General features: G+C 39.7%; 1 protein-coding gene across 1 annotated transcript; it reads left to right on the top strand.

Annotated features, from left to right (window-relative positions):
* The first annotated feature begins 3,182 nt into the window (after nt 1–3,182).
* vax1 (ventral anterior homeobox 1) lies at nt 3,183–11,130 on the top strand. The gene is made up of 3 exons (XM_010771208.1): nt 3,183–3,645; nt 5,226–5,413; nt 9,132–11,130. The coding sequence occupies exons 1-3, from the start codon at nt 3,432–3,434 to the stop codon at nt 9,630–9,632; spliced, it is 903 nt and encodes a 300-aa protein (XP_010769510.1). The 5' UTR covers nt 3,183–3,431; the 3' UTR covers nt 9,633–11,130.
* The last annotated feature ends 3,725 nt before the right edge of the window (nt 11,131–14,855 follow it).

Genomic DNA, 14,855 nt, shown 5'->3' with positions numbered 1-14,855 from the left:
TACAACAGCTCCTTTTATCAGGCACTAAGGATTTTGAACTAGATGAGAATAAAGCAGGATAATATTCCGTGCTGTGAAAACCGTCACACTTTTTTCAGCTCAGCTGCCAGTGGAGCCCTCGGCATAGATGGAAAGAAGCTCTAGAGGGTTCAAGAACAGCTTGCTCTCTTACTGTGGAACATAATCACCACATTTGTAAACGTAAAGCAGGGCTTTGAATGTAACCATTCATCTTCAGTTAGCATGTTGTCGTTCAGACATCAAGGCTCTCCAAGGCCTGCGCTCAACACGGCAACCTGTATTTCTGTTAGAGAACCCAAAAGGCTCTGCCACAAAGTGCCAAGTAGCTCTGGGTCCTGATGACAGGCAACAAAGAGCAGGCTTGCAGTTGGCATTAAAAGTGTCGAGGCATAGCAACAGTTGTTACTTCAGTTTGCCTTGACTGTGTTAACAGACTGCGTGCCACAGTCATAGCAGCAGAGAAGGCGTAATAAACAAGCAAAAAATCCCATTTCCTCCTTTGAAAATTCAATCCCTTCATTTTGATTGTGTGTCTTGAGAATATGTATTGCTAACCAGACATCAAACGGGTTCACAGAACATCTGTAATTTCCGATGTTGAAATAACCCGGTCAGAGCGGGGTCACGTTACAGTTCAGCGTTCAGCTCTGTGGAGACTGACACTGAGGACGAGTGTAAATATGACCAGTGCATTAGTGATGATAAAGCTGGTGAGTAAACTTCATAAACTTCAGTGTGTGTGTGTGTGTGTGTGTGTGTGTGTGTGTGTGTGTGTGTGTGTGTGTGTGTGTGTGTGTGTGTGTGTGTGTGTGTGTGTGTGTGTGTGTGTGTGTGTGTCATTTAATAAAGTGGAAGGTTTGCTTCCTGCTGGCCGCAGCAGTCAGCTGACAGTGTGCTACAGATTCTGCACAGCTCTTCCCTGTATTTCATATATTTCTCAGTCTGACTTGTCTAACAATATTAATTGTACGAAAACAAAACACAACGTATCATCAACCTAATTTGCATTTTCTGAACTCAGCGTTTCTATGGTTTCTCCAAAGACAGCTACTGAACACAATAAACAAGGACACACACACCTTATCTCTGAAACCTTTACAGCAGGTAATGCACGTTCAGCATAATTGCTACTTATGGTGTTATCCAACAAATACGATGAGAGGAATTTCTACCTTTCAAATTATTAAAATAACATTAAAGGAAACCTGTATCTACCAGTACAAACTCAGGAGAGTCTGTTTACAGTATCAATGTTCTTTTTCTTGTATTCCATGTTTCTCATCATTTGTACGGGATTTGCACTACACTGAAACGTTGACTTTAATGAAATGTATTACAGTAGGTTAGTTGAAAGCAATAATATCAAGTTTCAATAATAATATTAGGTATATCTTAATATTATTGCTTTCAACTAACCCAATACAGTTATGGGAAATCTGTTGACATACATTTGATTAAAGTCAAGGTTTCAATTTTTCCAGTGTGCAATGTCTCTGTTGGTGTGCATTGTTTACAAAGCTGATCAGTAAGAATGGGCTCTTACATGTACAGATCTATCAATTGGAATCCCATAAAGCAATTTACCATTGGAAGATTATGTAAAATAGATAACATGCTGTAAACTATAGGCAATATTATTCGCACGTTGCGGCACTGAGTGTGTGATGTTTTTTGGGAATGTGGACACGGAATACATCAGTCTTTTCTCCTGCTCAGCCATTGTGTGTAGCTGAGAGGCCAAGACGCTGCATCCTTGTTCTATTTAGGCTGGGCTCTGCGCGCAGCCTGAAAAGCCCGGGTTCCCTTTAGTCGCTCCCTTTTTAGCCTCTTTTTTACCTTTCTCAAACAATGGATCCTGCCTCTTTTCAAGCAGCAGCCCCCAAACACTCAGTGAATAAAGTTAGTCCAACATGCGCCCTTAAACCCACCCCGAGACTGCTGCTGGGCAGCCACACTCACAGAATTGTTTGTTAATAGTCCAATTAGATAATTGCCATCTTTCACTCCTTTTCCTCTCTGTTTCCCATAAAGGCATGAATGGCACTCGGGGAGGGGGGCAGATTGAAGAGGGCTTCTGGCCAGCTAAGGTGACAAGAAGGGCTAGAGAATGCTCCTTGCACTGGGCCACCGGTTTGAATTGAATCATTGTGGCCTAATCAATGGTCTTATTGGATTACTGGCCACTGCTGTGTTCAGAGATATTGTTGCACTGACAATAAAAATAGCTAAGGGTTGGTGGTTGGATGGGTGGGTGGGTAGTGGGCTGGAAGCGAGTGGTGCAGAGAGGTAGGGGCCATTCCAGAGGTATGCGTGTGAGAGAGAGAGTGTAGGCAGCCTAAACACTAATGACAAGCTTTGTTCCCCTTTTTGTCTTTTCCAAATGTGCAGGTTAAGATTATGAGAGCTGAGGATGGCCTCCGGGGTGCAATCATTTGAATACTGAAGGATGTGGCGTTAGCGGCCTGGACCTCCATAGGTAGGCGCGTAGTATCTGAATGAACACGGAAACTTTAACACAATCAGTGTTTTAACTGGCCGTGTCGTGGACGCCTTGATACTTTCTGATCGGCGAGGATTTGTTGGTTATCCTTTTCCGCTGTCTCTCTCTCTCCCAATCTCTGGCTCGCTCCCAGTGTCTCCTGCCTACAAGAGCATAGTGGTGAGATCCACACATTGCAGAGTTCCATTGATTAGTGAGAGAGTCAAAGGGAAAAACAGGATTAAAGTTTCCTGACATGCTGTGGCAATCAGGTGCGCTGTGAAAAGTCGGGGGGGAAATGTCTGGCTATGTTCGGTGGAAGGAAGAACGAAGCGCCCGGGAACTTTCTTTAGGTACGGAAGAGTCGTACCTCTGTGATTGTGTGCCTTCATGTTGGGTTCACTGAGGCTTGGTTGCGACGCAAGACCAATCATTTGTCTTTATTCTCTGGGCTGAGAGCTGGCAAACTGTAGGGGGACGGGACAAGCAAACTCCTCTATCAAGACCTGATCTATTTCCACAAACAATTCCGTGTATTCATGAGGTTATGCAAATTTTGATCCAGCAAAATTACCGTAATCAATTGAAACAGCGAGTGCGCATCCATGCCTCTGATTATTTGGCGATCATCTATCAGCCTGATGTCTATGTAACAAGGAGAGGGGCTCATTGAATAACTGTTGAGTTCCACTGAGAAGTCCATGATCATTGGGCAAGGGACTTTGCTCAGTGATAATAGGGCTCCTTGGTCGACAGACGGAAGTATTTCACCAGACATTAGATAGCTGTCTCTGCACTGCTGAAAGGTACTGTTTTGAAACTAAACCCCACACTGTCCAGACAATCTGGTGCACCGTGTTCTCCGTAATCTCCTATTTTTCACCTGACAAAAGGGAAAAAAGAGCCACAGGTCCAAGAGGATAAACTGAGCATGGAGGTCAGGTACAACCAAGAGACAGAAGGGAAGGGGCTGAAGAATGGACTACAGAAGGGGAAAGACGACAAGGACTCCCAAGGAAGCCTGTCCAAAAGCTTCATGAAGGAGCAGCAGGACTCCTTTTCTGCCTCTGGGACCGTGGACAACTGCGAGAAGAGCAGGGGGAGCACGGGGGACCCGGACTACTGCCGGAGGATACTGGTCCGAGGTAAGGCTGGGGCTTTTCCTTTTTTTAACTTGCAGTGTCGTACTTCAGAGATCGTAAAGATTCCTCTGAAACATTGTTTAAACTTATCTTACAATAGATGCCTTTAAGAACCAGGAAATAAGAGAGTAGCTTCAGGGACTACATGATGAGGAGGAAGCATTTGTAGTTTCATTGTGGGAAAGTTGAGACTAAGGAGGACTTCACTTAATTTAAAGTTGATAGCAAAATAACCCCTTACACATAAGCAGTTTACAATGGAGACTTTTTGTATTACAATTATATAAACATACTGTAAGAAAACTCAAAGATTTGTTATGAAAAAGAGCTTTTACATTTTTATTTAAGAATTATAGGCCAAATAAACGTCATGACCAAAAATTCTGCGCCTTCATTTTGGTCACGAGACTTTTTTTTTAGCACCATGACGGTTTCATTTTTTCTTTAGATTTCATACTTTGATAATACGTTTTAAAATCATGTTTATAGATAATTATTAAGATTTTATTATTATTATGATAAATGAACAATTCACATTTATTTTCCTGGGTACATTTAAATGTGTAAAAGGTCAGGCTTCTAACAGAAACATTCCTACAGGGTTTATGTTGTATGTGTTGCATTACACTTTGTAGTTGATAAATAATAAGACTCAAAATTCACCAAACAAAAGAAGCAGGCGAGTTTGTCTTTACAGATATTTGAGGTTATAAATTCTGTGCAGCATTTGCCCCCACAGAGCGATTTATGTAATTTCTCATGCAGGATCAAAATCAACTATAAATATAATGTATAAAACACCAAAAACTGTGGATTAGCATGACAAAATTAAATTAAACATAGCAGCTCACTACTTAAAATATAGAGAAAGAGGTTTTTGAAAAGAAAATAATTATGAATTGATGGATTTCCGCCACATTTATTCAGCACATATTTAAAAGTATAGTCAATTTAATAATATATTTGAAAGGAAATAACACATGCTTTTTGCTTTCATCTTAAAGCATCTTTTGTTGTCATTTCTCTCAGGAGTATTCTACATCAGTGAACCGACGTGAAACACATTTCAACACACGTCATTTCTGATTCACTGACTGTAATCTTTACTTCTTATGTCTTCAAATTGGTAAACACTTTAATATACATAAATGTATATTTAGAAAGTCATCTTAATTAAATTGATGTCAGATGTTGGAGTTTTCCATATAGGATTTAATTTAGATTTTCCATAATAATTACAAACATAGGATGATGTTAACTCATAGATGTAAAGGATAATTCATCAATATGAATTATATATTCTCTACAAGTACATCATGTTACATTAACTCCAAATGCACTTTATTTTACAATAAAATCTGAATTTGAATCATAACTATACATTCTCCGGACCTCCACTATGCTCCTACTATTACTTCAATATATCTACTACTACTACTACAGCTTACAACAACAACAATTATAATAATAATAATAATAATGATAATAATAACTATAATATTAATAATAAAGCACATGACCAGTGTGCACCCTGAATGAAAGGCATGTCTCTGTTGTAATTGTCTCCCCTCTCTTTATTGCAGATGCTAAAGGCTCTATCCGAGAGATCATCCTTCCGAAGGGTCTGGATCTGGACCGGCCCAAGCGGACCCGCACCTCCTTCACAGCGGAGCAGCTGTACCGGCTGGAGATGGAGTTCCAGAGGTGTCAGTACGTGGTCGGGAGGGAGCGCACAGAACTGGCCCGGCAGCTCAACCTGTCTGAAACTCAGGTATGAAAGCTGTTCACAATGGATTAAAAACATTGGAATGATTCAACTTGAATCTCAAATGCATGAGCCATAACAAATGCCTTTCTTTTAATTAATATAGTAATAATGCAAAGTGTAAATATATATATATATATATATTTTTTTTTAACAAATTACAATCATCTATTTTCAATTCAGATAATCCTATTACGATCACTTATTTGTCACAGAGAAAGGTGAATTTACACAAACAATTATTTTCACTTCACGTGTAATCAGTGACGTACATACATAATGAAATCAATTTTAGAAGATTGTTTGTATTATATTGCATTTTAAAGGTGCCATCATTTAACGTCCATATACCAAGCGGTATTCTCACACACATAATTACAGTTTGAGCAGAGATGGAAAAGGCCCGTTCTACCGGCACTACAGATGTAAACAATAATGGCATCAATAATCAATACAAATCTGAAGTGTTGTTGTTGAGTGTTAGTATTCAAAGACATGTCTATTAATTAAGTAGTGTTTGCTGTTTCCTATTCAGTGTTTTGAATACGCGATGCTGGATGCATTTAAAGATTTCACGCAGAATTATTTCTTATTGTATGTACACTGAAACTGAAACAATGACTTTAATTAAATGTATTATGTTAACAGATTTCACATAACTGTATTAGGTAAGTTGAAAGCAATTAAATGAAGTTTAAATAAAAAAAGTATTAGGTTTACCTTAATATTATTGCTTCCAACTCACCTCTTTTGACATAATACATTTATTTAAAGTCAACGCTTCAGTTTTTTCAGTGTATACATTTAAATTAAATGCATTGGCGTTTTAAATAAAGCTAGTGCGTGTCAGTACTGTATAGATTATGGAGTGTTTGACATTGAAACCTAAATCTGCTAAAATAACAGATAAAAGGCCGTAGAAGGCTGTCTCCTAATGTCCTGTCAGGGGTCAGAGATGGGTCGTAGGGTGCCTGTCGGCAGGTCAGTGTGTGTCATTCTGACTCTGGAAGACGTCAGCGTCTGTTTGTGGTCAGCTCGAGTCTCATTCATCTTTTTTGTTTTTAAATGTGCAAAGCGCCATGGGTTGGTGTGTGGTGCTAACTGTCGTAGCGCAGCGGCAGAGCTTGACCTTGAGTCTGCGAGAGGTCAACCTTTCTCACAAAGCCGCAACTCTGATCTGTTTGATGATGTACAACACGCTCACACCTCATTTTATTTATTTTACTTACTTATTCCTTTTTTATATTTGAAATATTTAACTTTTTTTATTGGACCAAAACAGCTGCTGATATTTATTTGTATTCAATACAAGGTAACTAAGTGCCTGAAGATTGTATTTGCTCACATAAAGGTATATAGAAAATTACCTTTGCTCCCTACTTATGCAGGACAAAGGCATATCTCCCAGAGTCTGACTCATGTCCTTATGTAATGACTTTTAATGACAACATGGTGAAATTAACATTTTGTTCCCTGGTACTAACGGGGTGCTGCATTAAAGAGTGACAGCCATTTGCCGTGTGCACAGCTAATCATCTTTGTTTGGGCGACCAGCTTCACCTTGTTTTCTTTGCACTTAATGTCACCTCTGACATGAGCAAGATGTTTCATGTGGGCAGTCTGTATCAGCAAACACAAATGTTGGATCTTTTTTACGTGTGATGGTGTTTATCAGCTAGTGAAGAGTTCATCCGCCCACTGAAGTGAAGGGAACATTCCGATGTGATCACACTGTCGCTGGGATTAAGATGGTAGCTTGCTGCTGATGGCTTTCTACAGAACACATTTAGTTCAATGTTAAAACAATCAGGTGTTATAACAGAAATCATACAAATGCTTTGTTTTTTTATTTTGACATGTATTCAATGAAGATTATGTGAAACTGAATAATTAATACATTTGAATAATTTAATGGATCAGTTGAGTGTGATGGATGACTTTAGCCTAATTGATAAGTTATCACTAAGAGTGCATTCCTTTTTTAATTCTTCGATTGAGCTATAAGTATTTTTGACTCCTTTGCCCTTATTCAATATACTGTACGTACTTCATGCAAAAACAGATGGAGTAGATCAAATCCTTCTCCAAAGAAGACATTTAGGATTTCTTAATTTCTTACCAGGCTCTAATTCTAGAAGCTGAATCGCCATGTTCAAAATTTGAATTGTATCTGGAAATATCTTCTGTAGACCAACAACTTAAATCATGTTTTCATGAAAAAAAATTCAAACAATTGTTTAGTCTTTAAAAAAGATTCTTCGAAAAAAATTAAATAAAACTAATTATACTCAATGTTCAATAAACTGAAATGTTAAACACAGAAAGACGTAAAGCTTACACTTATTGTTTGGAGGGTTTGGATTCTTTAGCTTTATAACTGACCCAAACAATACACTTATTATAACTTCAGCGCTAAATAGATTGCACCATACATAATTCAGCCACACGATCACAACATCAAGCAATAAACACATCCACCATAAAATATTTCAATCTGTTCTTTAATTGGCAAATCTACGGAAGAGTAGTAGTGCCACATGTGATTTTTTTTTTTTCTGATCAAAAAATGCGTTCTGCGATTTTGTTCAAAAGTCAGAGGTTTTTTTGCCAAAATTCTGACTTTAATCTCATATCTCAAAGATTTGTTTCACTTGTAGTCAGATCTCAAAAAAAGATAAAGATGTGGCATTAATCCTGTTCCGTATTGTTCATGTTTGTTTCAAAGACAAAAGGACACATGAGAGCTGAGATCTGGATCTGAACTGTTTTTAGTGTAAAAGGACCAGAGTTTAGCATTGCTGAAGAATATCACCGAGAAACTTTTGATTAAATTAACTTCCTGCTGACAGTGAGCCCTCTCCTCTGCAAATTCAATCACTGCATCCTCTGATCACTCACTGTGTGTGTGTGTGTGTGTGTGTGTGTGTGTGTGTGTGTGTGTGTGTGTGTGTGTGTGTGTGTGTGTGTGTGTGTGTGTGTGTGTGTGTGTGTGTAAAGTTGAACCTAATATGTTTGTACTTAATATTATTGTTCCCGATTAACTTATTACAGTTATGTGAAATATATCAGTTGATATGTGTGTGATATTTCACATAACATTTAGTTAAAGTAAACGTTTCAGTTTTTTCAGTGTGTGTGTGTTGTGATTGAGTAGGGAAGGACAGGCATTTGCTTTATTTGTTTTAATTGTGAACAAACTGTTTGTGTAACAGCACATCATACTCTGTGCAGTAACACATTATCAAAGCTCGCTGGAAATTACCTCCATCCTGTGAGATTTTTAGACAATAGTCCCCGTAAGGATTGCATCGACAATGTTGAAATTATCGGGCATTTGTTGTGAACACATAGCTACCAAGGCGCTATGGTTACTATAGTATCAGTGAATATGACTTGGTGCAAATGTTGTGATTACTACACCACCAACAGACATGTTTTATTTTCAATTTATCCGTATTATTGTGGAGACAAAGTTGAAACAGGAAGACCGATAGAATGACAGGCAGCAAATGGTCCCGAGCCGAATTGGAACCCGGGTCCTGGGCGTGGGGATCAGACCCCAGAACACGGGCTCCCGCTCTGTGGCCCCAGAGACATGTTTTTTAATGCTGTATTTATGTTGATATCGAAATATTTTGGATCTTTTAAAGGCAATAACTTATAAAGATGACCTGCAGTATGGTAACCTACATAGAACAAACACTCTCATCTGTGCTCCTTCCAGGTAAAGGTCTGGTTCCAGAACCGGCGCACTAAGCAGAAGAAGGACCAGGGGAAGGACTTGGAGCTGCGCTCGGTGGTCTCAGAGACCGCGGCCACCTGCAGTGTGCTCAGACTGCTGGAGCAGGGCCGTCTGCTGACCCCCCCGGGCCTGACGGGCATCCTGCCCCACTGCGGCTCGGCCCTGCGCCCCCCCTCCATGGCCCTGGCCAGCAACAGCAGCAGCAGCAGCAGCAGCAGTGGGGGCAGCACGGGCACGGCGGGGGGCAGCCCCCCCCTGCCCGCCATCAGCAGCTCAGGGACAGTGGCCGGCCTCTTCTCCTTCCCCATGCCCTCCTTACTCAGCGGCGTGGCCAACCGCATGTCCTCCAACCCCCTGTCCATGGCCGGCTCGCTGGCGGGTAACCTGCAGGAACTTTCCGCCCGCTACCTGAGCTCCTCTGCTTTTGAGCCTTACTCGCGGACCAATGGCAAAGAATCCATGGACAAGAAGATTCTGGAATGATGCTTTGTTTTCACACAGACAGATTCCTGTTTCCACTGGACACATTTTTTTTTTTTCTGGCTTTCACTGTCTTTGTTTGGTTTTGCTCATTCTCTTTCATCTGTGTCTGTTATGTTCTGTAGCAGTTCATGTATTCCAGTTGCACATCTGGCGTCTTACAAGCACAAGCTCATCTAACAAAGACAGGGGGGCGATGGAAAGATTTTGCACAAAATGTTAGCGTAGGTCTGTGTTACAGAGGTTTAGAATGACCCTGACACTCTGGGGGATCTTTCAGGTTGCTGGCAAACATGTTTAGTCCTATCTATGAATCCCAAAATAAGAATACACACAGGCAGAGAATATGGCTTCCTATACCACAAAAGCTCTATCGCTGAAAAAGAAGTGGTAAATACTGTAAAGCAGGAAGTATAGGATTGGTGACAGAAAGTGTAAAGCAACGATACCTTGCCGGCCGTGTTTCAATCAATGAATTTGTTGGGTCACTAAAGTGAGTAGAAAGCGAGTTGTCAAACACTTGAGCAGCGGTTTGTTGGATCTAATCAGCAAATTAAAAGAAAGTTAATTCAAAACGCAGCATTATGAATAAGTCCAATTTTTCATCACAGAATTGTGGGATAAAAAAAAGACCCTCTTAATAAGGTCACTGCAAGGCCAGCGTAAGCACAGACTCAATGCATCTGACATGTCAATGCAAAATGCTTACGAAGATACCTCGCAAAAATGAATCTTACAAAAATATATTTTATATATCCATCTGTATTTGGACCAAACTAAAACGTAATCTATAGAAGGTGTTGTCATGCAGTTTGATGGTTTAATTGTCAGTGTTGTTTTCTCTATGGTTTGGAAAGGATTTTAACATTTTCCAGCAAAATTCTTCACTTTGTGGCATTTTCGTCTTCAAGATGCAGTACCTGAATATTTTTGTGTGTGATTTTAACACCACTGTGAGTTTCAGAGTATTTGTGTACAGTTTCAATTCCATGCAGAAGCTCGGCAAGGGAATGAGTGTCTGAAAGGGAGCAGCTTTTCAGCATTAGTAAGCTGCTTGCTTTGTTCAACACTACAAGGTAACAGGATATTCAAACATTAGGACAATTCAATAACCGTTCCTTCCTGTGTGAACATTTCAAAACCCACAGCCTTCAACATTTTGGGCAGGCTGATGCATGTGGAGACGGAATGGAATTATTGTAGTATAAAATTACTGGAAATGAGATATGTACCTTAAAATTGTTATTTTATTGTAAATTATTAACTTCTGTATCTAATAGATTATTAGTATATCTGGAAAATAATGGATGAATGAATGTATTAGCGGGGTTGAGGAACCAATCAAAAGCTCTTTGGTGCTGTTGTTGTGAAATATCTTGAAATGTGTGAACCGTGTGGTACAATGTGCATATATATTATGTATGGCTACAGACAAAGACAAGTGTTTTTAATTTTCTTTCATACATGTTGCTGTGAATCAAGTTATGATAAAATTCATGACTGTTATACCTCATACACCAGGGCCTGATGTGTCTGAAGTCTTTTCTCCTATTTTTGGTACTGTTAATTACGATCAGAACAACAGGGGAACATTATGTAGACCTTTTGGTTAAATGCCACACTTAAAAACAACAGCTTTACACATTGGATGTTAAAAAAAAACGATTTTAGCAGTTATTTCATTTCGAGGTAGCGAAGGTCTTATTATTTGCATTCACCAATCCTCAAATATCTTTTTTTCCTCAGAAGTTTTTAATATACAAATATCTCTTGATTTTTTGTTGGAATCAGAGAACACTTTAAGAGGACCCTGGATGAATCAATGACCAACAACCTTTCCTAATCATTCTTTTTGATGATGGACCAATGAATTCATTATTATTTATATTACCTCCAGGCCTGATATTTGCCTGAAATGGCAAAGCGACTTGCGGAGGGTCAATATGTGACACATTCATGGCAGGATTCCCATGCGAACCAGAACCTTGATTTTCCATGTTTTATTTAAAAAAAAATTATGTCATTTTATTTCTCCAAGGAAAAAAACACTTTAATGTTAGAAAGGTGTTTTCTTATTCATATCAGGTCTCTGTCAATCCAAAAGTGATTTCAATATGAAAAAAACCAATTGCATCATAAAGTGTAATTGAATTGATAACAATTAATATACTGTAAATTCCAAAAACATAATTAACGAAGTTTGGCCAAAAAAAGAAAATCATAACTCTAGGTTCTCCAATAGTTTAAATCCGCAGATAAAAAAAAAAGTGAAATGTGGTTCATATATATTTTTCTGCAAAACTAATGTTAATAGGTCAGTATACTGATCCTTATCCTTCAGCATCAGTTTGCACTGCACACGTTATCATGGAGCGGAGCTGAGCTGAGGGAATGAGAGGGAACGCTTCGGATGAGGGGGGTGCAGAGGCTGAGGTGTGCAGCAGGATAACTACTGCTCCCCTCTAAAAACACCCCGCCTGAAGGAGAATTCCACAAATATCACATACTGAATCTTAGGCCCCGTCCACACGGAGACGATATCAGTTGAATCCGCTAACGTTCTCTATCGTAAAGACGGTTCGTCCACACGAGGCGACACGGAAACGCGGGTTCGGAGCCCGAATCCGATACATGTTGATGAATACACAAAGTGGGTAGGTCTGGGGACGAAACACTTGCGGCACCGTGTGCACGCCCTATACGATCATCCCTGAAAACGATGACGCCATAGCCTCGCCTCTCCCCACCTCTCCTGCTCACCCCCGCGTCATTGCTGATGCGCTTCGCCAACAACAACAACAATGGCGGATCACAGGGTTGCGTTCGTGCTCCAGACGCTACTGACCATGATACAGATTTTAGTGCAAAATCTACAGCTCCTCTACCACAACCATCAGCAACAATAATAATATAATATAATAATAATCGTCATCGGTCTTATTCACTGCTTTTGGTGTATTTTGTGGCGGAAGTACAGCGCCACTTACAGGCCCGGCATATGTACTACAGCGTCTCCAGCGGGTCGAGCGGTCTCGTGTGGACCGACACGATTCTTGAGCCGATTCCGTGTGGACGGAAGACTTTTTTGATATCGAATTTGGTTCATTTTCCTCTCCGTTTCGTCTCCGTTTGGACGCAGCCTTAAAGCCACTGGCTTTATTATGAATGTAGAGTAATTGAATCATTTACAGGAATACATTAGAAGCAACAGTCCTCTTGGGGGGGTGAGGATGTAGACCAAGATAAACTGGAGTGTGTACCATGGTGTGTATCTGCTGTGAGCAGTGCTGGAAGAACAAGTTACAAGTTAAGCATCACTCTGAGGGACTTCACATTTAATTTATGCTACTTTACTTTAATTCCACAAAATGTTTTCAAGATTCAAAGGTTTTAATGTCACATGCACATAAGTTAAAGTGTAGAAATGGCATATGAATTGGTTCTTTTCATATTCAAATCTCATTTGGATTGATTGACAGAGACATGATACTGATAAAGAACCCTTTCGAACATTAAAGTGTTTCTTCTTTGGAAAAAATAAAGATGACATCATTTATTGTAAATTAAACATGCAAAATCAACGTTCGTGTTCCCATGGGAATCCTGCCATGACTGTGCCACATATTGACCCTCCACAATTGGCTTTGCCATTTCAGACAAATATCAGACCTGGAGGTGATATAAATAATAATGAATTCATTCGTCCATCATCAAAAAGAATGATTAGGAAAGATTTTGGTCATTGATTCATCATTAAGGTCATCCTAAAGTGTTCTCTGATTCCAACTTATCCATTTGAAGGTCTTTAACCTAATACAATTATGTGAAATGTGTTGAACGTATCAGTTTTGTCAGTGTACTTTTACTTACTGTAAGTACTCAAAGCACTGCTCCCCCTCAGGCTGTTGCTGAGGAAGAGAAAATGCATTTGAATTGTGGCACACAATGTTTTGCAAATATGTTTTGCGAATATTCTAAGTTGAATCCTGTTTGTATTTGCCTTTATTCGTTTAGTTGTGCTTCTTCCGGCAGAGAAATTACTGTAGAAAATCAGGGACCGTCCAGTTGTTCCTTGAAAACTGAAGCTCTTTTGTGAGCAGACCCAAATAAACTAATCCTCCCCACTGTGTCTTGGGAATCTCCCTGAGGAAAAAAAAGGTCACATTTATGCCGCCTCCCCCCTCTACACCCCCAGCAGCCACCCCAACCCATTCTCTCCCTTCACCCCAAGTCCAATTAGAAGGAAGGTCAGGGAGGTTTTGTAAGCGGGGGGTTTCGGGGGGAGTGTGTGTATGTCTGTGTGTGTATGCACGTGCAGGGCCGTCAGAGCAGCAGACCACCAACACATTTGCTTCCATCACATGATCCGGTCTTTAAGCTCAGGTCTTAGCGGGTGAATGAAAGGCTACATCCTGTCTTGTTTTTAGTATCTGTTTTTTTGGCCTTCTGTTTGTGCGTACTGTGGATTAACACGCTAACAAATCTCAGTGAAGACGCGACCCTCTTTAAACCAACTAATCCAGCAGGTTGAAGCTCTACAGTTACGGATCTACAGGTTGTGAAAAACCTGTATAGTTCAGTCATTGTATTTCTTCATAAAAAATAATGAATCCCATTAAGTAATCAAAGAGTGAGGGGCGCGGAAACCCCTCCAAAGCAAGGGTGCCACTTGTGTTTTCGGTAAAACAACTTGCATAAAGCCATGAAATAACTGTAATTACCATACGTGTTGAAATACTACAATTTGTAATTACATCTGCAGCACCCTTGCAACTGTATTGTATTGGCATGTAGTTAGCAGTTAAGAATACCAAGATATTTTCATGTCGCTTTTACAATTTCAACAATCCTCTTGTTCTGCCCTCGCAATGTGTGGCTATGCAAAGCTAGACAGGTAGCTAACAACTTGAATCCTCCAATAATCACAAGGCTTTGGCTTTTCTTGATGTTTACTGTACGATTCTCATTGTGAAACTAGAAATAAAATACAGAAATAAAGCATACATTAGTACACATATAACTGATATACATACATTAATTCAATTAGTCTGCGTCTCATACACTCATACATGTACACAGCATCTGTATGTAATGCTAATTAAACCCATTTAACCAAACAAATACAATCCAACATTTTACCATCAAAGGCATATGAAAACAACAGCTTACTGTAAATGTAAGTGCAATAAACACACCAACATTAACAATGCAATAAGCCTAACACAG

The sequence above is a fragment of the Notothenia coriiceps genome, unplaced genomic scaffold (assembly GCF_000735185.1).
Source record: "Notothenia coriiceps isolate Sejong01 unplaced genomic scaffold, NC01 NC01_scaffold00009674, whole genome shotgun sequence".
NCBI classification, from domain to species: Eukaryota; Metazoa; Chordata; class Actinopteri; order Perciformes; family Nototheniidae; genus Notothenia; species Notothenia coriiceps.
Note: the sequence above shows the minus strand (reverse complement) of the source record. Positions and strands in the feature narration are given on the sequence as shown.